Genomic DNA, 23,284 nt, shown 5'->3' with positions numbered 1-23,284 from the left:
CATGAAGCCGTTCCTCTAGGCTATCAAACGATCACCCAAAATCGTATAGGCAAAAAAGGAGGTGGTCTAGCTGTTGTGTTCAGGCAAACATTACATATCCTTGAAGGTTACGACATTTCCATAAAGAATTGTGAGGCTCTTCTAACAAGATGCAATCCTACACCGTCTTCCTCCTTTAACTTCCTGCTCCTTTACAGACCTCTACCTAGCATGGCGACATTCCCAGACGCACTTCTAGACAGCTTCAAACCTGATAACAATACACTTCAACCTATGCGGTGTGCGTGACTTCAACATTTGATTTGACAAACCCAATATGACCCATCCCAAAAAAATAATCAAGGGATTAGACGCACTGAACCTGCTTCAGATTGTCCACTAAACCCACACACATCGCTGGGCATATCCTAGATGTCATTTTTGCTAATACTGAACTAGTTACCTTTCAAAGTATAACTCCAGTTACATGGTCAGACCACCACTTGCTTGCTTTCCAACATAAAACACTAAGCGACTCACCTAAAACTAACTTACATCCATCCACCTATCGGCCGTGGAACAAGCTCAATTTGGAACACTTAGAAACACAACTAACAACCAGCACAAATCTGGACACAAATACTGTTCATCTATATGAGTAGCTACAGGAAGCTTTTGACATCCTGATACCACTCAGAACCACACAACAGAACGAAAGAAAAAAAGCGCCTTGGAGACCTAGAAATAAAAGAAATAAAACAACAAAATTAGAAAGCTGCAACATACCTGGCTCAAAACAAACGCCAAACAAGACAAACTTCACCTACAGATAATTAACAGATTATACAAGTCAGCTATAAAAAAAAGCTAAGAAAAGTTACTATTCAGACAGAATTCAAAATGCTCAATGTGCAAATAAAGAGATCAAAAAAATACTCCATGAATTGCGCAAACCTAATTGCCTAGAAGGAACTCATCCTGTTACTCAAGAATTCACAGACAAACTGTCAAATCATTACACGGACAAAGCAGACACATTGGACTCGTACTTAAAACAGAAACAAAGCACCAGCACTAACCCTTGTACAAAACAACAATCCAAAAATACTCTAACCCAGCCTCTCCGTTCCTTCCAACTCATCTCACATGACGAATTTATGGACCTGGTCAAAGCAAGCAGGGCTGCCAGTAGCCCTTCTGACCCCTGTCCACCACAAACTTTCAAGACAATTCTTTTAACAACCTCTGCTGCCACTCCAGTAAGAAGAATCATCAACGATTCCTTAACTACTGGAATATTTCCAGAAGAACTCAAAAAGTCACACATACGCCCTTTACTGAAGAAAACAAACTTGGACCCACTGAACCCTGACAACTACAGACACATTACAAATAGACCTTTCCTGGGCAAACTGATAGAAAGAGCAGCGTTCGCCCAGATGTCACAATTCTTTGAAGAGAATGACATACTTTCAGACTTCCGAACAGGATTTAGTCTGGGCAGAGGCACTGAATCTGCCCCTCTTGCCATCTGGGATGACCTGAAGAATACAGTAGACCACAACAAGGTTGCTGCGCTCCTCCTCTTGGACCTCTTGGCTGCCTTTGACACGGTTGACCATGACACTCTGAAACAAAGACTATGAAGCCGGCTTAGAGGGAACTGCTCTAGACTGGATTGCGTCCTACCTTTGAAACAGAACTAATGTCATCCATACCCCATGTTTCTCATCCAAACCATACTCCACAAAATCAGGGGTCCATCAAGGCTCTATCATCTCGCCCATGCTTTTCAACATCTACATGAAGTCATTACCGGAACTGATCAATCAATTTCACCTCACGTGCTATAACTATGCAGATGACACGCAAATACTCCACTGGATTGCCCCAAAGACATTGGAAAATCCCCAATTTTCAGTTGTCTCACAGCCGTGGATCAGTGGATAACTTGGGGCCATCTCAAATTGAATGCTTCCAAAACGGAAATACTCATGTGTGCCGCCTGGCCTGATGAACTGGGATCACCGCCTAAAGTAATGAAGGAAGTAAGAAACGTCGGAATGACCACGGACTCCAAGCCGTCTATGAATGCCCAAGGGGACATACTAGCAAGATCAAGCTTTGTCACTATAAAAACGCCACAATGAATTTTCCCTCATTTAGGATTTTTACACAAGCTACCTTTCCCCTTGTTCTGTCCAAACTCGATTACGCCAATAGCCTCTACCATGGATCACCTTTAACGACCATGAAAAGACTACAACGGATTCCGAACTCGGCTGCCAGACTACTCTTGCAATCCAACCGCGAGACCACATCTCACCTGCCTTGAAAGCCCTGAATTGGTTACCGGTTGCCAGAAGATCTACATTCAAGCTACTTTGTATCACCCACAAAGCAATACATGGAATGGGACCGCTCTTCATCAGGAATAAAAATCACAAAACCCATTCAACAAAGGAACCTCCGCTCTAAAGGGGCATCTCGCCTCAAAATCCCAAGATACAAGAAAAAAAACATGGGTAGCACATCCTTCTCTGTTCAAGCAGTTAAACTATGGAACTCTGTACCCCCAACATAAGATCCACCGACAACCACCTGATCAGAAAACTACTCAAGGATTGCCTCTTCCCCACATAAGAAGCATATTCAAACAGAAATTTATAGCATATCCCTTCGTATACATGAATTTATTTTCACTATAGATATGTACCTATCTTTGTGTATTGATTTGTATAAATATGTAGAATAATTATGTTGTAAAAACAAAAAATCATCTTTGGTCTACATGTACTTGCTTGCATTCTGCATCTATGTGCCTCCATGTACTTGGATTTGTGTGTCTGTTACTTTTCTACTGAAAAAGCATATCCAATGCACTACCCTATTTCTCATCCTGTACCTCTATCAATATCTTTAATCTACATATACTTACCTCCTTTATGCATCTATATACATTCAATGTTCTTATGCACCTATATATTTATCACTTTCTTCTAATTTGGCATTTCCAATGCACTACCCTAGTTCTCAGCCTATACTTCTCTCAATATATCTTCTAGCCCAACTTTGTGACTCATCTCAAACTTCTTTCTACTACTCTTTCCAATGCATTACCCTATCTCTTACCCTACACATCTATCAATCTATCCTCTACATCCACTCTTTTATCCCAAATCCAATACCACAGCTATGATCCCCAAAATAACCCTTTCTAGACGCTCTCCTAGTCTACCCCTCCTAGCATCATCTGACACCTCTTTTACTATACCCATCCCCCAAAACAAACCACTCTAAACTCTTTCCTCTGACTCTTCCCCTTCAAAAACCCTTTTTACTCATCCAAAAGTGTCCTACTACTGCTATGACCTAAAAAAAGAAACACAAATTATAATAATTCACTCTTCTATCCCTCCACTATCCTTTTTTAATCAAAACAGACCAACATGTTCACTTTTGAAATTCCATATTCCATTATACTAACTCACCCCTAATCCTTTATGGTTTTGAAAGTAGCGTGCTACAATAAAGCGTTTCAACACCCCATCAGGGTTACAAGCGCTATACAAATTCAAACTTTTTTTCCCTTTTCTACCCCACCCCAACCCTTCTCAATCGAAATAAATGACTAACATATCCACCACTCAAATTTATTTCATGTTTCACCATACTAATTCAACACTCATCCTTATGGGTTCCAAAGTAGCGTGCTACTTACCACAAAAGCGCTTCAAAACCTAATTAGGGGTAGCAAGTGCTATATAAATACAAACTTCTTTCCCTCTTCTATTCCACCAACTACCCTTTTCTATCCAAATAACTGAATAACATATCCACCACTTAAATGACTTCATATTTCACTATACTAATTTTCAACACTAATCCTTTATGGGTTCCGGAGTAGAGTGCTACTCGCAAGAGTAACAGGTCAAGGGTAACAGGTGCCATATGAATGCAAACCTTTCTTCTATCTCGAGCTCTGAGTCAGTGTCTTGCGCGGTGAAGTCTTCTTCCTCCTCTGCCGCTGATGCACTAACATCTTCACCGAAGATGTCCGGCCTGTCTTCAATGCTTTGACGATGCATCTCTCGATGTCGAGCCCGACGATTGTGAAGTGTTCTTCGATTGAAACGATCTGCAAGCGTTGCAGTTTTCTTCCTTGTGCTCCAGAGACAAGCACAAGTTACACACCTTGTGTGAGCCAGGGCACAGATACTTTGCAAGGCGGGCAGAATTTGGACAGTGCCAGTTCCATCGAAGGAGAGCTAAACCGACGTGGTTAGGCCCGAAGGCCGTCCACAAAGCTTTCTGATCGAAAATTAGATTCTGAAACAATACGCGAAAAGTACAAAATGCGTACGAAAACACAACGGTTGAGGGTAGAGAAGATTGCATGTTGAGGGGAACTCCAAGAACGGTTTCCAACGGTAGCGCAGCAATACAGGTCAAAACCCGATGGTGGAAAAAAACAATGGAGTCGATGACCATGCGCACTATCACTGAAGGGAGGAGTCACCTTGCCTCGCGACTAGGAAAGACTTCTTAGAAGAAAAACAACTTGCAAACATCCGCACCCAACACTAGATGGCAGGAGTATGCAAAGCATGTGTATCTACAGCACACATGCCTCAAACATAATATTTTACTTGACTAGAAGATTCTTGGCTTTTTACATCCCCGCCAACGTTTCTAAAACATGAAGGAATTAGACATAAGAAAATCCAAAGTATGGTAATGCATTCACAAAATAAACTACACAAGAAACTATTTTAATTTTTTTTAATTCATACAGAATGAAGGGTCCTAAAGTTTCTACAACATATTATGCAGCATGCAGAGGAAAACTAACATTCAACAGAAGTCTTCCCCACACAACCTTAAAAAATTCATCCCCACGAAGGAAAGTTGTTTGCACTATTTTCTAGAACGCCAGCCAAGATATGCACAAGCAAGAGAAATAGAAAGCATTTGCTAAAATGTTCATAACAAATACTTATGTACAAAAAAATTCACAAAAAAAAAAAAAAAGACTAGTTCCCCCATGAAGCAGAGCACATGGCAGTTGACACTGACAGATACAACCACTGGCTGGGATTTATTAACCACGCACTGATCCGAGGAATAAAGGTACATGTAGTTGAGATTTTCGGTATGAACATTACCATTTACCAAAATTTGGCAACATTATATTTTTAAAAATATGCAAATTATGTAAACAAGAGGAGCATTTCAAATCGATCTACATGCAAAACTCCATGTCATGCAAGGACATCAAGCACCTAGATTTCTCTCTCACAGACAGAGCCTATGATGTGCAGCACTCAGTTGAAGAACAGCTATGGCAGGCAGGCAGTTGATCTAAGTGGGTATGTAAAATCCACCGCTTCCAAGCTGATTAAATAAAATTCTAACAGAAACATCAATATGTAAGATGTACTGCTCTAAAAAATATGTAGTATTTTTCATCTTCCAGCCAATAGTACCATTGCAGAAATGGGAAGGAATAATAGAAACTCGTGGAACATGATCACTACTTTTATATCACACAAATGTATCAAACTACAATTACAAATCATGATATGGACAAATTTAGAACCAAACCTGCTTGCCAGGTGTATCATCACCCATCTATGGTTTAGCAAGATTTTCCCCACTCAACCCAATATACATATATTTATTAAATATTACCAGTTGTTCATGCTGCCTGCAGTAGTTTCTTGTGGAGGGGGAAGATTGTGGTTTAAGCATAATAACCTTAGTTGTAAAACAAAACATTTAAAAATGTATATTACCAAATAATGCATAAAATGCATAATTGGAAATTCAGCACAATTTTAAGATCAACTATAATCAACCAATCACAGAAAAACCATTAATGTATATATCAGTTTTATATAAAACACGCCCTGAAATATGTTCATTTACAAATAATTAGGGATATTCTATTTATGCAACTGTGCAACCAGCTCATTTGGTAACAGATAAGTGTCCAAATGTAAACACTCAGCAGTTATTCTATGCACATAGGGATCAAACTCTTGGCATGGTTATTAAACTACGTTCTCTCATACTATGAATTATTAAAGCTACTTGCAAAGAGACACAGTCCCTGGTAATATATGAAAAAGCATAAATAAAGCACACGTCTCTTATGTCAGATTGTTCAAGAAGCAATGCTGCATGAACTGGTCATTATATAGACATCTCAAACGTCACAAAGAAAAGAAAACCGACCAAACAAGCAGATAAAAGCTTACATTCTTCTACTATATATAAAACTGTGTGAAATAAAAGTAAGGATTGATATTCATAAATTGAACTGTATGTTCTGCTTGGCACTTTGTACTCTAGTTTTGTTTCTGAATCAAGTATATTAAATTAAAGCCCATCTAACTACTACATATAGAAAGCTATATATATATATTTCCTTGTTATAAAAGAAGAAAAATAAATAAAAGCCAAACCCCTTCCCTTTCTCCACCACACTGATATGCTCTTTCCATCTTGCTGTCCTTCAGACTTTAAAGTGCTACACTGGGTTATTGAGAGAATTACAGTTCAATAACACTTAGTTGGCTTCATGAGGCTCATGTTGGAAAATGTGGCTTCACAGAGAAAAATACTTCCATTTAAATACACAGAGAGCATTGCCGGACGTCTTGAGCAGATCTTCAGAGATGGAGAAGAAAGCAGAAGTGTTGGGTGGTACTCTGATGAGTCACACATCTACCACCATCTTTTTGTGAATATCTAGGCCTCCTACAACCTGAAAAATAAAGAACAAGACAAATATAATACACGTTGAGAAGGATACAATTTAAGAGCCATTTGCTTATATTTTGAGTGTCCATCACCATCTACAAAATTAATTCCATATGCAATTCGCAAAGATAAAGTACACAAGAAAATCATAAAGAACACAGTTTTGCAACACAAGTGTGAAAGTACAAAAGCAACGGAGGGATCCTTCTCAAAGTTGAATGGGCAGAGTTGGCAGGAGGAGAGAAATAGTAGAAAACCCACACAAGAATAAGTTACTCCTCTTTGTCAGTGAGATGTTCACCTTAGTCAGAACCCAGCTAAATTCACAATTTGCTGTGTCACCACAAATTATGACACAGTTTGTGGTGGCACAATTGTGTCACATTTTACAAACTGTAAGGCATTAAAGGATGTCCAGTCCACCTATGTACTGGCATTCTTAAAAAGGTGTTCTTACACTTGCATAGAGGCCTTTCTGTTCTGAAAGTGTGAAAAATAACAAAAAGGTAGCACCATGGATAAAAGGGGCAAAAAACAAGAGAACTGTGTAGGGTGGTTAGTCTCAGCTGCTAGTTAGCCTGTAACAGTGTGGCCATGTAGCCCTGCTTGTAGAAAGTATGTTAGATGTCCTTGAATGATACCGTGAAATAACAACAAAGACTATATACCTTTACAAAGCAACTACAACAGCATTTGCTCCGATGCAACGAACACTGAAAATTGTCACCAGAAAATTATTCAATAATAGAGGAGACTACACCGCCTTTTCTACGTCGTACCTCTGCCAGGGAACTACTCTTTTAGTGATGGAGGATGAGAGAATTCCTTGTTTGTCAAATTAAAATAAAATCTTTAGAAATACTGGACATCCTATTATTTTTATGGTGGTCTTCGCCCTATGGGTGTAGACTAAGGTGGAAATGAAGGAGAATGATGGCATGGTTGATCAGCTGGACACATCAAAGCACTAATTACCAGCTAATGACAATGGTTTTACATTTAAAAACAGATTACCTACTTGTAATCCTGTTCCTGAAAGGAAATAATCACGAGCAGGACCCCAAAAAACAGTTTACACAGGAAAACAATTTCCTTTATACATCAAACTTAACAAACAGCAAAGCTCTCTTGTTGCAAAAGGCCTACTGCCGGTTTACCAGATCTTACAATAGGCTTAAAGCCCCTTAATTGCTTACCACTGGTATGCATTATTGTCACTCTCGTTTGCTTGATTTTTATTCGATGGCTTGCCTTGTCCTTGCATGTTTCTCCCTTCCTTGAAGCATGGCTTATTTACTGGTGTCCTTCCACTGCTCACTATTAGTGAACTTTTTTTTCGCTTAAGCACTCTACAAGAATGCATGGGTTTTCCAGCTGTCTCTCGTGTGTTCCTCTCCCATCAGCGCTGGGGTTGCTCTCACACCCATGTGCTTTCCCTCCATGGTGCTATTTCTCACCCTTGTGCTTCTTCCCTTCACCATCTCCAGGCTGCTCTTGCTTATCTGTAGGTTTCTCTTGCCCTGCGTTCCATGTTGATCTTTTGCCTGTGGGCTTCTCTACCAGCCCTCTGTGTTTCCCCCACCCTGTGAGTCTTACGCTCCAGACCTTCACGATGCTTCTCCCATCCATGTTGCCTCTTCCTTACTGCCACTATCTAGCATTGCTGCCCCCACCTGAGCCCTCTGTATTGCTTGCCCCCCCCACCCGTGCCCTCTGTACTGCTTCTCGCCCACCCTAGCCCTCTATATTGCTTTTCTCCATCTGAGCCCTCCATATTGCTTCATCCGCAACTGCTTTAGAAATCAAAGGCATTGGTGCATTTTTTTAATTGATTAATCTCGTATCAGTAAATATAAAGAAAAAAATGCTCCAGTGCCATTTTGTAGACATGCTTGCGTGTGCCTATAAATTAACATGCCCACAGAGGTACATTGTAGATTTATTTTACCTCCATGTTGGCAACCGTGCCTAATGCCCTTAAGCGATTATTTCTGATAATCTTGCATATAAGGGTAACTAATGTACTCTGGTCTGATACGATTACTATTACAACCTTAAAAACATTATTAGCTCAGCATGATTTTCGTAGAACATAAGTAGCACTTATTACAGAATGTTTGAAGACCCCTGCTTTAGGATTATACAAAGATGCTTGCACATCATATCAAGTCTATTGTTTGTAAAACTTGTACATCTTCAAGAGAGCTTTACAGTGTAAAGTTCAATCCAAATCAGTTTTTGGTATTACTTTCTTCATACATATCCTGTACAATGCCTTATGGTAAACAGGTGTTTTGTCAAATGTGTATAACCCTGCAACTTCCTCAGGGATGGAATACTCTTATTTGTATCATGAATTTCCAATAATACCTAAAGCAACCCTTCACCAACACCCCAAGGCTGCGGAACAGTATTTCTGATTGGGAAAAATATACAGAAGACCATTTAGAAAGCCCTTAACTGGCAAAATGAAGAAAACGGTCTGCGTATGGCTTTTTTATAAGCAGTGAATGAAGTCAAATGCATGTTTATCAATAATAACTAGAGGCTGGGCTGGTATTTTAGAGACAGGATAACAATATACCTGGTACTTCACCAGGTCTATTTTATTCTACATACACATCATGCAGAACCGCTTCACTCTGAGCATGTAGAACAACCGCTCAGATTCTTTTAAAACGTTTAGGCAACCAGAAGGAAGGTTTATGTGTCTGAAGAACAAGTTACTCACCTTCGGTAACGATGTATCTGTGAGAAACATTAGTAGTGAATATGCTACTTACCAGTATGCATCTGTTCTTGGCATGTAGGGCTGCTGACATTCATATCTGTGCATAGATCGCCGCCTAGTGTTGGGTCCGGATGTTTGCACGTTGTTGTCCTGGAAGAGTCTTCGAAGTATCCTGGGATAGGTGACTCCTCCCCTGGACTACAGTGCGCATGGGCATCCTCTCCATCCTCCGATTGTTTTTCGCCATTGTGGCAGTGATGGAGTAGATACAGAAAGTGATGACCATGCTTTACAGTAATTCTGAGAGCTGCAGCTGCTACAGGCGCCGGGGAGGAGGGGGGGCGATATGAATGTCAGCAGCCCTACATGCCAAGAACAGATGCATACTGGTAAGTAGCATATTCAGTTCGAGGCATGTGGGCTGCTGAATTCATATCTGTGCATAGAATATATAGCAGTGCCCTCTTATTAGCGGCGGCTACCAGTGCCAGCTGCAGCGGTCTGAAAAAGAGTTTTGAGAACAGCCTGTCCTACAGCTGCCTGCTGTTTTGATTGCACATCTACACAATAGTGTTTGGTAAATGTATGTGTAGTGGACCAGGTGGCTGCTCTACATATATCATGCAAAGGAATGTTTCCTAGGAAAGCCATGGAGGCCCCTAACTTGCGTGTTGAGTGGGCTCATGGGGGAATCGTAAAGTGCGTTTAGCCTTTTGATAGCAAATTTGAATACATTTAACGATCCATCTGGCTATACTTGCTTTGGAGATAGCGTTACCTTTGTGGTGTGGGGCAAAGGCAACGAAAAGTTGTTTTGTTTTCCTAAAGGGTTTGGTCCTGTCGATATAATACATGAGGGCCCTTTTTACATCTAGTGTATGGAGTGCCCTTTCTGCGACAGTTTGTGGGTTTTGAAAGAAAACAGGCAGTTCAATGGTTTGATTCATGTGGAACTGCGATATTACCTGGGGCATGAATTTTGGGTTGGTACGTAGTACGACCCTGTTGGCGTGAACCTGTATAAATGGCTCTTGAACGGTTAGTGCCTGGAGTTCACTAACTCTTCTCAAAGAAGTAATCGCTACTAGGAAAGCTACTTTCCAGGTAAGGAATTGAATCTCGCATGAGTGTAGAGGTTCAAAGGGTGGACCCATCAGGCGTGTGAGGACCAAGTTGAGGTTCCACATTGGAGCCGGTGGGTGGCTTGGTGGAATGACTCGTTTGAGTCCTTCCAAGAATGCTTTGATGGCAGGCACTCTGAATAGAGAGAGGTGCTGCCTGGTTTGTAGATAGGCTGATATTGCGGTCAAATGGACACGTATGGAGGTGTACGCCAGATTGCATCGGTATAGGTGTAATAGGTAACAAATAATGTTTTGGATGGATGCGTCTAGCGGGTTAATGTCATTATTATTGCAATAAATGACGAACCTTTTCCATATGGCTGCATAGCAAGCTCTGGTAGTGGGTCTCCTGGCCTCCTTAATGATGTCCATACAGTCAGGTGGCAGGTTTAGGTAGCCAAACTCTAGGACTTCAGGAGCCAGATTGCCAGGTTCAGCTGTTGCGGATCTGGGTGCTGAATCTCTCCATGGTTCTGCGTCAAATGCTCGGGTTTGACCCGCAGCCTTTGATGCGGCACCACAGAAAGTTCGAGAAAGGTGGTGTACCACGGCTGGCGTGCCCACGTTGGAGCAACCAGGACGAGTGTCAGTGAGTGTTGTCTGAGTTTGCGTGCCACCAGCGGTATCAGTGGTGCTGGGGGAAAAGCGTACGCAAATCTGCCGGACCAGTTCATCCATATCGCATTGCCCTGCGACTGCGGATGTGGGAACCTGTAGGCAAAGCTTTGGCATTTTCGCTTGTCGCGAATAGGTCTATCTCTGGATGACCCCACTGCTGGAAGTACGGTTGGAGTACTGATGGGTGTAACTCCCACTCGTGCATCTGGTGACTGTGTCTGCTGAGCAGATCCGCCACCTGGTTGTCCTTGCCGGGGAGGTGTTCTGCCATGAGGAACATGTTCCTCTGAATGGCCCACTTCCACATGCTCTGAGCCAGATGAGACAACTGTGGAGAGTGTGTTCCTCCCTGCTTCTGTATGTAGTACATGGCAGTCATGTTGTCCGTCCGGATCAACACGATTTTGTTGCACAAGTGTACTTTGAATGCTTTCATAGCCAGGAAGATTGCCATCAGCTCTAGAAGGTTGATGTGCATCTTCTTTTGTTGTTGTGTCCATAGTCCCTGCACTGTGTAATGGAGTACATGAGCTCCCCATCCCTGGAGAGACGCGTCCGCCGTCAGTATTATCTGTGGGACAGGCTCTTGGAACGGTCGGCCCTTGCAAAGGTTTTGTGGATTCCACCAATGCAGAGAGTTGTATGCCCGACCGCTCACCAACACTAGGTCTTTCAACTGTCCTTGAGCCTGATTCCACTGACGTGCTAAGCACTCCTGAAGCGGGCGCATATGTAGTCTCGCGTGTGGGACTATGAAGATGCAGGAGGCCATCATGCCTATCAACTGCATGAACACTCGCGCGGGAAGGGAGTGTTGTGGTTTGAACTTGGAAATCAGCATTTGCATGCTGTTGATTCTCACTAAATTTGGCTGAGCTGTGGCCGCCAGAGTGTCTATAGTCGCACCTAGGTACTGTTGTACGTGTGCGGGCTGGAGATGGGATTTTGGGTAATTTAGTGAGAACCCCAGACTGTGAAGGAGGTGAATGGTGCGGGACATGTGGCTGGCACATTTCTGGGCTGACTTCGCTTGAACGAGCCAGTCGTCCAGGTAAGGGTAGACGTGTATGTGCTGCCTCCGTAGATGTGCCGCCACAGTAGCTAGGCACTTTGTAAACACCCTGGGTGCTGTTGTCACGCCGAAGGGAAGGACTTTGAATTGGTAGTGCTGCCCTTGAACAGTGAACCGGAGGTATTTCTTGTGTGAGGGGTGAATGGGTATGTGGAAATACGCATCCTTGAGGTCCAGTGTGGCCAGAAAGTCTCCCTGCTTGAGCAGCGGGAGGACTTGCTGTAGAGTGAGCATGTGAAAGTGCTCGGAAAGAATGTATTGGTTCAGGGGTCTCAGGTCTAATATAGGTCTGAGTGACCCGTCCTTTTTCGGTATTAAAAAGTACAGGGAGTATACCCCCGTACCTTGCTCGTGGACGGGTACGACCTCTATTGCGCCTTTTAGAAGCATACTTTGCACCTCCTGCTGTAAGAGCGTTAAGTGCTCTGAGGACATAGGACGGTTTTTTGGAGGTATTGTGGGTGGAGTCGAGGTTAGTTCTAGACAGTAACCGTATTTGACAATATCTTTGACCCACCTGTCCGTGGTGATTGAGTTCCACGTGGACAGGAACCTTTGTAGCCTTCCCCCGACAGGTGTTATGTGGTCGGGAGGAAGGGAGAGGGCGTCACTGCTTGTTCTTGGGGGAGGACCTGGTGTTGCCGTAGCCGCGTCCTCTGCCCTTTGTGCTGGAGCCACGATATCCACCCCGGGTGTTTTATCGTAGGTGTTTTGTGTGTTGCCCTTGTTGTATGTTTGCTGTGACCCCTGTCCTCTACCTGCTCTTCTATTTCCGGGGCGACGAAAGGAGCCGCTCCGAAAGGACTGCGTCTGTAGGGCCCCCATGGACTTTGCAGTGTCCGTGTCCTTTTTTATTTTCTCTAGGGTGGTGTCAACCTCCGGCCCGAATAAGTAGTCGGGGTTGACAGGTTGGTTGAGGATGTTATTTTGTACCTCCGGTTTGAATCCGGAGATTCGCAACCAGGCGTGTCGTCGCAACATGACGCTAGTGTTTATGGCTCTGGCAGCTGTATCCGCGGCATCCAGTGCACACTTAATGGATGCATTTGTGAGCAGTTGTCCCTCCCTGATGAGGATCTCTGCACCTTCTTTGTATTGGTCAGGGAGATGTTGGAGTAGTTGCTCTAACGTGTCGTAGTGCGCTCGATCGTAGCGAGCGAGGAGCGCTTGAGTATTGGCAATGCGCCATATGTTAGCTGCCTGGGCGGCAACCCGTTTGCCAGAGGTCTCTAGCACCTTGGACTCTTTGTCCGGGGGAGGAGCATCACCTGTTTGCGAGTGTGCCCTTTTGCGAGCATTCGCAACGACAATGGAATCCAGAGGTAATTGGCCTTTAATGTAAGTAGGGTCCCTAGGCGCTGATCTGTATTTCTTGTCGATCCTGGGGTTTATCACTCTTGCCCTGGTGGGTTCCTTGAAGATGTCCTTTGCTGGTTTGAGGACCCCCTTTAACATGGGCAGAGTCTTTATGTTCCTTTCTGAGGATGCAAAAGTATCCATGAGAAAGTCGTCCTCGACGGTGTCAGAGTGAAGTTGCACCCCATGATTGGCCGCAGCCCGTTCAATTAGAGCGTTGAACGCTGCAGTGTCCTCTGTGGGAGATGTTTTTGCTCCATAGAGTTGCGGGTCCTGTGCATCCAGAGGTGCACCCGAGTCTACAGGGTCATCCCAAGCTTGATCAGGGTCCTGTTGGCCGTCAAGGTCCATGTCTCCGGGGTAGGGGACTTGGTCACTCATGTAGTCCTCCAAAGCCTCGGTGTCAGAGTGTGTGGGAGAGAAGGACTGTGGATCCCGGTAGGGGGAATGGAGAGGTTCATAAAGAACTGGTTCTGAAGCCACTGGCAGCTTTCTTTTAAGCGGGATCCGGAAGGAGTCCAAAGCTGGCTCCGAAGTTATTCTCCGTTTGTGGATTATCATCCTGCCGGTGTCGGCGTCGATGAGATGTGATGGAGACGTCTCCGCAGGAGAGCGTTCGGCAGGAGTAATCGTGGTGTGGGTGACCCGTGTCCTGATTTGGAATAGTTTTGGGGCCGTGGATGGTGGCAGGCCAAAAGTAATGTTGGCTGGTGCCGAAGAGGCTGTTGAAGCTTTCATCGGCTCGGAGCCCGACGTGTCCTGAAGGACCGTTTTGGTGCGTTGCGTTGCAACAGGTCGCACCTGGAGCGCCATCGATTCCTTGGCGCCGACCGGTTCAGTAGAGGTGGGCGTGGATTTTTTCGGGGCCGGTGAGACATCGAGTCGAGGGGCGGTAATGGCCGTCGACTTCTTCGATGAGTGTGGCTTTGGTGGTGCCGTTGAAGCGGTGTGAGACGCAGCAGGCAGTTTGACCTTTGGGGTCGTAGCCGATTGCGTCGGTGCCGGGAGCCGAGTAGGTTTGGTGGCACCTAAGGTCTTTTTCCTTATGTCGACTCCGACGTCGGCCGCTTCAAGCTCTGCACCGAAGTCTCGTTTGGTGCGCTCGGTGCCGACGGGTTTTGCTGGCGTCGAAGGTGTGGTGGGCCTCGATCCGACCAGCGCTACTTTCGGTTTCAGTTGAACCAATACAGCTTTTGGTTTCGGTTTCGAAGAAGGGAAACCTGCCGGTTTGGGCATTAATGGCTGTCGCTGAATGTCCGTGGCCGGGCCAGAGGGCGGGGCCGAAGAACTGCGGGATAGGTCTTGGGTAAGGCCCGAAGGCGATCCCTCGACCGGAGCCATAGACTGTTGCACTGGGATTTCCTCAGTCTGTACGGGTAGGCCTTGCTCGTCACCGGAGCTACTCTCTTCGGCCCCTAAGGCCTCATTGTAGTCTCCTACCTCGGTGTCGTCTTCATCTCTGCGAAAGAGTGTTTCGTCGACGTCTAACAATCCGGAGTCATGTTCGGAAGCGGGACTGGAGGGTAGGTTCTCCACTTCTTCGACATCTTCGGTCTCGGCGCTGAAGATGTCGGCCGGGGCCGGTGCCGCTTGCTGCGCCTCGAGTCTCGCCGCTTCCGAAGAGTCTTCTTGGATCGAAATCGGGCACAGGCCATGCATGTAGATTCCTAACTTGAGTCAAGATAAGCACATCCGAACCCAATGGCGGAAAAAAAACAATCTGAGGATGGAGAGGATGCCCATGCGCACTGTTGTCCAGGGGAGGAGTCACCTATCCCAGGATACTTCGAAGACTCTTCCAGGACAACAACGTGCAAACATCCGGACCCAACACTAGGCGGCGATCTATGCACAGATATGAATTCAGCAGCCCACATGCCTCGAACTGATAGATTTTTTACCTTAGAATTACCCCCAGGCGTCAGGCTGGATCTGGAAAGTTTGTCAGCAGTACCGCTGAGTGTCGGCAGGTGGCGTCGTGTGGCTCCGCGTCCGTCGGCATGATCGCCGCATGACATCACGGGCAGTACTAGATGCCGCCCGCACGCGCTGACGTCAGTTCTGTACACAACTTTTCACGCCAGGAACGCAGAGCCATGCAAGATACTGACAACTGGTGCCTTGAAACTAGGGCCCTGAAAGGGATGACCTTAACCATAGAAACCAGTTCGCTGAACGGGGAGGATGGGTGGGGCGGTAAGGAATCTATCACTACTAATGTTTCTCACAGACACAGTTACCGAAGGTGAGTAACTTGTTCATCTGAAATAAACACGTAGTGATCGATTCCTTACCTTAGAATAAATACCCCAGCAATACCAACCCCAGTGGAGGGACTGCGAACCAAGATCACACCAGAAAGTCCTGGAGAACAGAACGGCCAAAAAAGCAGTTTCTCCGGACTTGACTGTCCAGGCAATAATGTTTTGTAAACGTGTGCAGCGAGGCCCACGTAGCTGCCTGACAGATGTCTTGCAGGGGGATACCCCGACCCAATGCAGTAGTGGCTGCAGTTGCTCGAGTGGAATGAGCACGCAGCCCCACCGGAGGCTGTTTTTTAGCCAAAGAGTAACAGGCTTTGATGCACAAGACAACCCAGCGGGAGATAGTCCTCTTGTGCCCGACTTTTCTTGGATCCAACGTAGCCAACAAAGAGTTGGTCATCCGCCCGGAACTGTTGTGTGTGGTGGAGGTAAAACGAAAGCGCACGTTTTGGGTCCAGACGGTGGAGCCTTTCTTCCTCTCTGGAATGACGTGGAGGCGGGAAGAAAGTGGGCAAGGTAACAGTCTGCCCAATATAAAAGGCTGTGACAACTTTTGGCAAAAAGGAAGGCCGGGGCCTGAGCACCACCTTGTCCGGATGAATGGAAAGGAAAGGAGGCTTACAAGAAAGAGCCTGGAGCTCACTCACTCACCTAGCGGACGTGATGGCAACCAGGAAGACCGTTTTCAGAGTCAAAAGACAAAGAGGACAGCTGTGAAGAGGCTCGAAAGGAGAGCACATCAGATAAGTTAGAACCAGATTCAAGTCCCACTGTGGCAGCACAAACTGAATAGGAGGGAAAAGATGTGTAATGCCTTTGAGAAATCTATTTACAACAGGGGACTTGAAAAGAGAGGGCTGATCAGGTAGTCTGAGAAAGGCCGAAATGGCAGAAAGATGGCCTTTAACCCCTTCGGTGCTCATGACGGAACGGTTCCGTCATGAGCCACGGTTGAGCTGTGCTCATGACGGAACCGTTCCGTCATGACCACGCCCGTGCAAGATTCCGTCAGCACAGCGGCGGAATCTGCGCAGCATGGAAGGGGTTAACAGTGCCCAGAGCAGAGCCCTGCCAGGCCAAAGAAGGAAGGAACAAAAGGACCTCGGAAAGAGGGGCAGAACGGGGATCCACAGCCTTTGCTGTGAACCATGCCACAAATTTGCTCCACCTACAGGCGTATACTATTTTAGCGGAGGGATGCCTGGCTGCCAGAATGACATCACAGACTTCGGGAGGCAAGTCAAAGGAAATTAATTGCCGCTGCTCAATCTCCACGCAAGGAGGTGGAGACTGGACAGGTTCGGGTGCAGGACCGTCCCCTGTTGCTGCGACAGAAGATCCTCCTGAAGAGTCAGACGAATCGGGGGATCCACGCTGATACTGAGTAGCTCGGGATACCAAACTCTTTGAACCCAGTCCGGCGCTACAAGAATGACTTGAGCCTGGTCGTGTTTGATCTTCTTCAGCACTCTGGGCAGAAGTGGTATAGGCAGAAAGGCGTACAATAGACCGTAACTTCACTCGCGGCTAAAAGCGTCTCCAAGCGAGCGCCCCCTTGGAAATTCCAAAGCGCAGAACTGCTGACATTGAGCGTTCTCTTTGGTGGCGAATAGATCTAACCAAGGCTTTCCCCACTGTTGAAAGAGAAATTGCGCCACCTCCGAGTGACGACGCCATTCGTGATCCATCATGCACTTGCGGCTGAGCTTGTCTGTCCTGGCGTTCAGTGAACCTGCCAGGTGTTGAACCACCAGGCAAATGCCCTGATGTTCCAGCCATGTCCAGAGTCGCAGAGTCGCAGAGCCTCCTGACATAGGGTCCAAAACCCCCTCGCTCTGCTTGTTGCAATACCAAATGGCGGTGGTGTTGTGCGTGAACACCTGCACTACGCTCCCCTTGACAGAGGGAAGGAATGCCTTCAGTGCAAGAAGGATCGCCCGAAGCTCCAGAAGGTTGATATGGAGCTTGGACTCCGCCGGAGACCAGAGGCCTCTGATCTCTGCCTCTCCCATGTGGCCACCCTATCCGAGGAGGGACGCATCCGTCACCACCCTGTGCTCCGGTTGGGGAAGGGAGAGGAATCTGCCGCTAACCCAATGTTGGTTCATGAGCCACCACTGCAAATGCAGTGCAATGCCCTTCGAGATCTGGACGTGTCCGGACAGGTCCCCCTGATGCTGCGCCCACTGGAACTTCAAGTCCCACTGAAGAGGCCGCATATGCCATCAGGCATGGTCGATCAGCAGGATGCAGGAGGCCATGAGGCCCAGCAGCCTCAGGGTCATCCTGACCGAAACTGAGGACAAGGGCTGAAAGATCGGAATCATAGCCCGAATGTCCCAGACTCGCTGTTTGGGAGGATAAACCCGAAACTGCGCCGTGTCCCGAACCGCTCCGATGAAAAGGAGCTTCTGAGAGGGTACCAGGTGAGACTTCGGCATGTTGATGGAGAACCCCAGCAAATGCAGGAGGTCGGCTGTAGTCTGGAGGTGGGAGACTACTGCCTGGGACGAGCCCGCCTTCAAACAGCCAGTCGTCAATATAGGGGAAGACTGAAAACCCTGATCTGCGCAGATGAGCTGCGACCACCGCCATCACTTTCGTGAACACCCAAGGGGCGCTGGTAAAGCCAAAAGGGAGCACTGTGAACTGAAAGTGCTTGTGGCCAACCATGAACCGCAGGTAACGCTGGTGGGCCGGCAGGACAGGTATATGAAAGTAGGCGTCCTGCAAGTCCAAAACTACCATCCAGTCTTGCGGGTCTAGGACAGACAAGACCTGAGCCAATGTGAGCATCTTGAACTTCTACTTCCGGAGGAAGCGGTTGACGTTCTGAAGGTCTAAGATTGGATGCAGGTCCTTGTCCTTCTTTGGAACCACAAATTAGTGGGAATAACAGCCACGACCTACTTTGGGCGTCGGAACACGCTCTATGGCCCCCTTGGCCAAGAGGGCCGCAACTTCCTGTTGGAGAAGTGCCAAGTGATCGCCCGACATGCGGTGGTACTAAGGTGGCATGGCTGGAGGGGTTGTCTCGAACGGAAGGGAGTAGCCCCTTCGGACAATTTGCAGCACCCACTGGTCCGATGTGATGGTGCGCCAGTGGGGGAGATGGAGAATCCGTCCGCCCACTGGCGTTTGATGGACCTGAAAGGACGGACTAGGAAGGCTTAGCAGTGGATGCCATGGAGGTGGAGGTGGACTGGCCAGCCCGGTGGCCCCCTGAACCGCCTCAACGGTTCCCACGTCCGTGCTGGGGTTGTTGCTGTGCCGGCCTGTGGCTCCGCGAACCAAGTGGGGCGCCCCTTCCGCAGCCGCGAAATGCAGAAGGCGGAGGAGCCAGAACGCCTGACAGGCCCAAGGACTTGGCCGTAGCCCGCAAGTCCTTAAAGCGATCCAGCGCACTATCTGCCTTATTGCCAAAAAGGCGAATGCCATCAAAGGGCATGTCCATCAGGGTATTCTGGACACCCACCCGAAAAGGCAGTTCTCAGTCAGGCGTGACGCCTAAGCGCCACCGTTGTGGATATCGCCCTGCCCAGCGAGTCGGCGGTGTCAAGCCCACAACGAATGGTGAACTTAGTTGCGTCTCCTCCAGTAGCAACAGCTTGGGTGAGTAATGTCTGGACCTCCTCCGGACAGGTAGGCAGCACCTGTGCAACCATGTCCCACAGAGAGTGGGAATACCGGCCCAAGAGGCATGCGGTGTTCAACGACCGCAGCCCTAAGCTGGCAGATGAAAACAGCTTCTTGGATTCCCTATCCGGAGGCACGGAAGGGAATGCACTTTGGGACGCAGAGGCCTGGACAACCAAACTCAGGAGTAGGGTGAGAGGAAGAGGAAGTCGCCCGGAGCCAGGCGATGGAGTCTGGCCACGTTCCTGTCCACAGGAGCCCCTGTGTTGGGCCTGGACCAGGTGCCCAAAAGAACGTCAGAAAGTGAGTCATTAAAAGGCAGCAAGGGCTCCGAAGAGGTTGCCGCCGGTTGGAGCACTTCAGGATGTTCGTCCCAACGGCCATTGTAGGGAGTTTGAGGTGGAGGGCCTAGGCCACCCTGCGCAACACCACTGCGTAACCTGCTTCCTCCTCCGTAGCCACGGTAGGAGGTGACAGCATGCCAGGGTCCGGCGATGTGTCAAGACCACTGGCTTCCCCCAAATCCTCTGCCCAGTCCGGATCATAAGCACAATCCTGTGCGAGAGGGTCCTCAGACCCCTCGCAGTCCTCCCCTTCCTCCGAAGTCCGTGGAACAGGCTGAAAATACGGATGACTGACATAGGGAACAAATCCCATCGGCGCCATAATCGGCGTCTTTCGGGACCGCTCCCACAAAGTTTTCTGCGCCATGGCCCAGCAGTCGGGGCACGACTTGGAGTCGTGGTCGCGCCCCAGGCAGTAGAGACACTCGGTGTGGGTCCGTCACCGACATCATGCGGTGATTGTCTCCACAGTTCTTAAACCCGGGCATCCCTACGACACCAAGTGTCTTATCAACTCGAAGAAATTGAGACTAAAGGCCTCTAAAAAAACTCGGTCAAAAAATTACTGGGGGTACTAGCTCTTCCCGGATCTGCGCTTGCTGGCACGGAAAAAGAAAGAACTGACATCAGCGCGCGTGGGCGGCATCCAAGTGCTGCCCGCGACATCATCCCGGCGATCACGCTGCTGGAGACGGACGCGGAGCCGCAAGACGCCACCTACCGACGCGCAGGGGTACTGCTGACAAAAACTTTCTACGCCTGGGGGTAATTCTAAGGTAAGGAATCTATCACTACGGGTTTCTATCAGATATGAAAGAATCTGAGAGACAGGTTCCTCTATCGGAGTCAGTCCATTGCTAGTTACGAGCCAGTGCTTGACATCCATCATGGTGAAAGCGTCCTTGTAGCGCTCTCGCCTCGGCCTTAAATATCCGAGGTGTTGTAGTTTGTAGAACCTGTGAAAAACCGCTTTAGAACTTTCGAGCCTCTGATGGCAGTGATCCAGCACGAGGCACAGTGGAAGACGTGGCCCTGATGGCAACTGGCTGGCAGTGTTAGCCTCACTATAAACTCGTCCTCACAGTAGCAACTGTGGAATGGAGTCTCACCTATTTTATTTAGGGAGTGACGGTGACTCTCGACAGCCTAACTGATATTGGTGATCTGGCTCCTGAGTTGCGGTTGTGATCTCAAGGAGAGGAGGATTCAGAGGCCCAAGGCTGCTTGTGCTGCGGCGTGGCCTACTCCATCCATGAGGTAAGTGGGCTGGGAACTTGACTGACTGCACAGACCACATGCGCTGGGGGAGCTAAAGGGTTCCTAGTATGCGTTAGTGGTCATTGAAAGGATCCTGGTGACAGCAGCCTTGTGGATCTGGTGGCCTACTTCACTCCCCGTAACTGTTGTATTGTATCGAGACAGCCATGCGGGCCGTTGCACAGGAAGGAAACCAGGATATACCTTGACAATTGCAGGAGAGGACTATTTGCCACCCAGCAGACACAGAGTAACCGGGACCGTGGTGTATGTGATTAAGCTCTGTGCCTCCCCCAGTGGTCTTTGAAAGACGACGCTTCAATTGGCACATCGCTGCTGGATCATGAAGCCACCACACAAGTCTCCCACCTCCTCCCTGTTGTCCCCCCCTCCTCCCTGTTGCCCCGCCCCCATGAAAAGTGCTCATGACATTTTCAACAGACATGCCTGCTTCAGGGTACTGCTCCCAGACAACAGTTGCCACTTGTTTCAGTGACTCAAATTGAAATGGTGATGGTGACCTATAAATATTCACATCCGTGACGGGACCCTAAGCGGCCCTGTGCAAATTAAGGTGGAAGGGTGCTATTAGACCTCCTGTGCCCAAATCGACTATCGTAACCAACCACAACCCACAGAGGCCACTCCGAAGTTCGCATAAAGTTGCTCCTAAGGACTATCGGCTGGCGTCCCTATGCGACTGTCTACCATTGCTAATGTCTCCCAATAAGGGAAAGGATTATGCTACTTACCCAGTAAGCATCTGTTCTTGGCATGTAGAGTTGTAGATTCATATATAGGAGCTGTAGATTCACATGATTTGCATTCTCCTGCCATCTAGTGTTGGGCCTGGATGTTTGCAAGTTGTTTTTCTTCCAAGAAGTCTTTCCTAGTCACAAGGTAAGGTGACTCCTTTTGGTGATAGTGTGCATGGGCATCGGCTCGGTTAAGATAGTTTTCCCACAAGAGGGTGAGAATGGAGTAAGTGTAGTATAGAGATATCCATGCGTATGTAATGTAAGTAATGCAAAACTACAACAACTACAGGTGCCCGGGGAGGTGGCAGGGCGCATGTGAATCTACAGCTCTACATGCCAAGAACAGATGCTTACTGGGTAAGTAGCATCATCCATTCGAGGCATGTGTGCTGTAGATACACATGCTTTGAGAAGGGCTCTTCTTCTGCAGCTGCTGCTTCTTCTTGTTCGGCCTCTTCTCCGAAGAGCTCCGGAGTCTGTTGAGTGCTTTGGTGATGCATTTCTCGTCGCCGAGCCAGACTATCTCAAAGAGTCTTTTTCGACCTGAACGGGTGACAGGACTCGCAGTCTTCTTCCTTGTGCTCCGGTGACAAGCACACGTTGCAGACTTGGTGTAGATCAATGCGAGGGTACTTAGGGTGGTACAGAGGACAGAACTGAAACGGAGTCAGTTCCATCAGCAGAAGGATGGAACGATGCAGCTAGGACCGAAGGCTGCCCACTATGATTTCAACCAAAGATGAGAGATTTTCCAATCGAATGGATACGCAGAGAGAGGGAAACACGTACGATAACAATACCGTCGAGGGTAGAGTGGATTGCACACTGAGGGGAACCCACAGGAATGTTTCGAACCGAAGCACAGCAACACATATCTAATCCCGATTGCAGAAAGAAAACAATCCAACAATGGATTTGATGTCCATGCGCACTATCACCGAAAGGAGGAGTTTCCTTAGCTCATGACTAGGAAAGACTTCTTCAAAGAAAAACAACTTGCAAACATCCAGACCCAAAACTAGATGGCAGGAGTATGCAAAGCATGTGTATCTACAGCACACATGCCTTGAACAGATTGTTAAGCTTCGAAGTAAAGAAGGATGGATAAATACACCAAATTACTAACAGTCAAACCAACTGCACTCGAATCAGACATGGCTGCGTAACAAGTTGATGCATCACACCATGGACAACAGACCAAAACCTCTAATCTTCAGGCTGTATAGGACTCAAAAGCCAAGCTTGATAGAAGGATTAGGAAAGTGCAGTTAATGTAACTTTTCTGCGGCATGACCTGCAGAATGCTGTGGAGGTGGTTGCAGAAGTCAAGGGTAGGATATATTTGGTACTATTTAGCTACCCCTCCACTTATCTATATAT

General features: G+C 47.3%; 1 protein-coding gene across 1 annotated transcript in view; it reads right to left on the bottom strand.

Annotated features, from left to right (window-relative positions):
- Positions 1-4,746: 4,746 nt before the first annotated feature.
- Positions 4,747-23,284, bottom strand: part of PPP3R1 (protein phosphatase 3 regulatory subunit B, alpha) — a 194,049-nt gene continuing 175,511 nt past the window's right edge. Inside the window, 1 exon segment of the mRNA XM_085612503.1 lies at positions 4,747-6,748. Coding sequence (XP_085468629.1) covers positions 6,701-6,748 — 48 coding nt within the window. The 3' untranslated portion in view covers positions 4,747-6,700.

This window comes from Triturus cristatus, chromosome 6 (genome assembly GCF_964204655.1).
Source record: "Triturus cristatus chromosome 6, aTriCri1.1, whole genome shotgun sequence".
NCBI classification, from domain to species: Eukaryota; Metazoa; Chordata; class Amphibia; order Caudata; family Salamandridae; genus Triturus; species Triturus cristatus.
The sequence above is the reverse complement of the archived record's forward strand: the minus strand, read 5'-3'. Positions and strand labels throughout refer to the sequence as shown.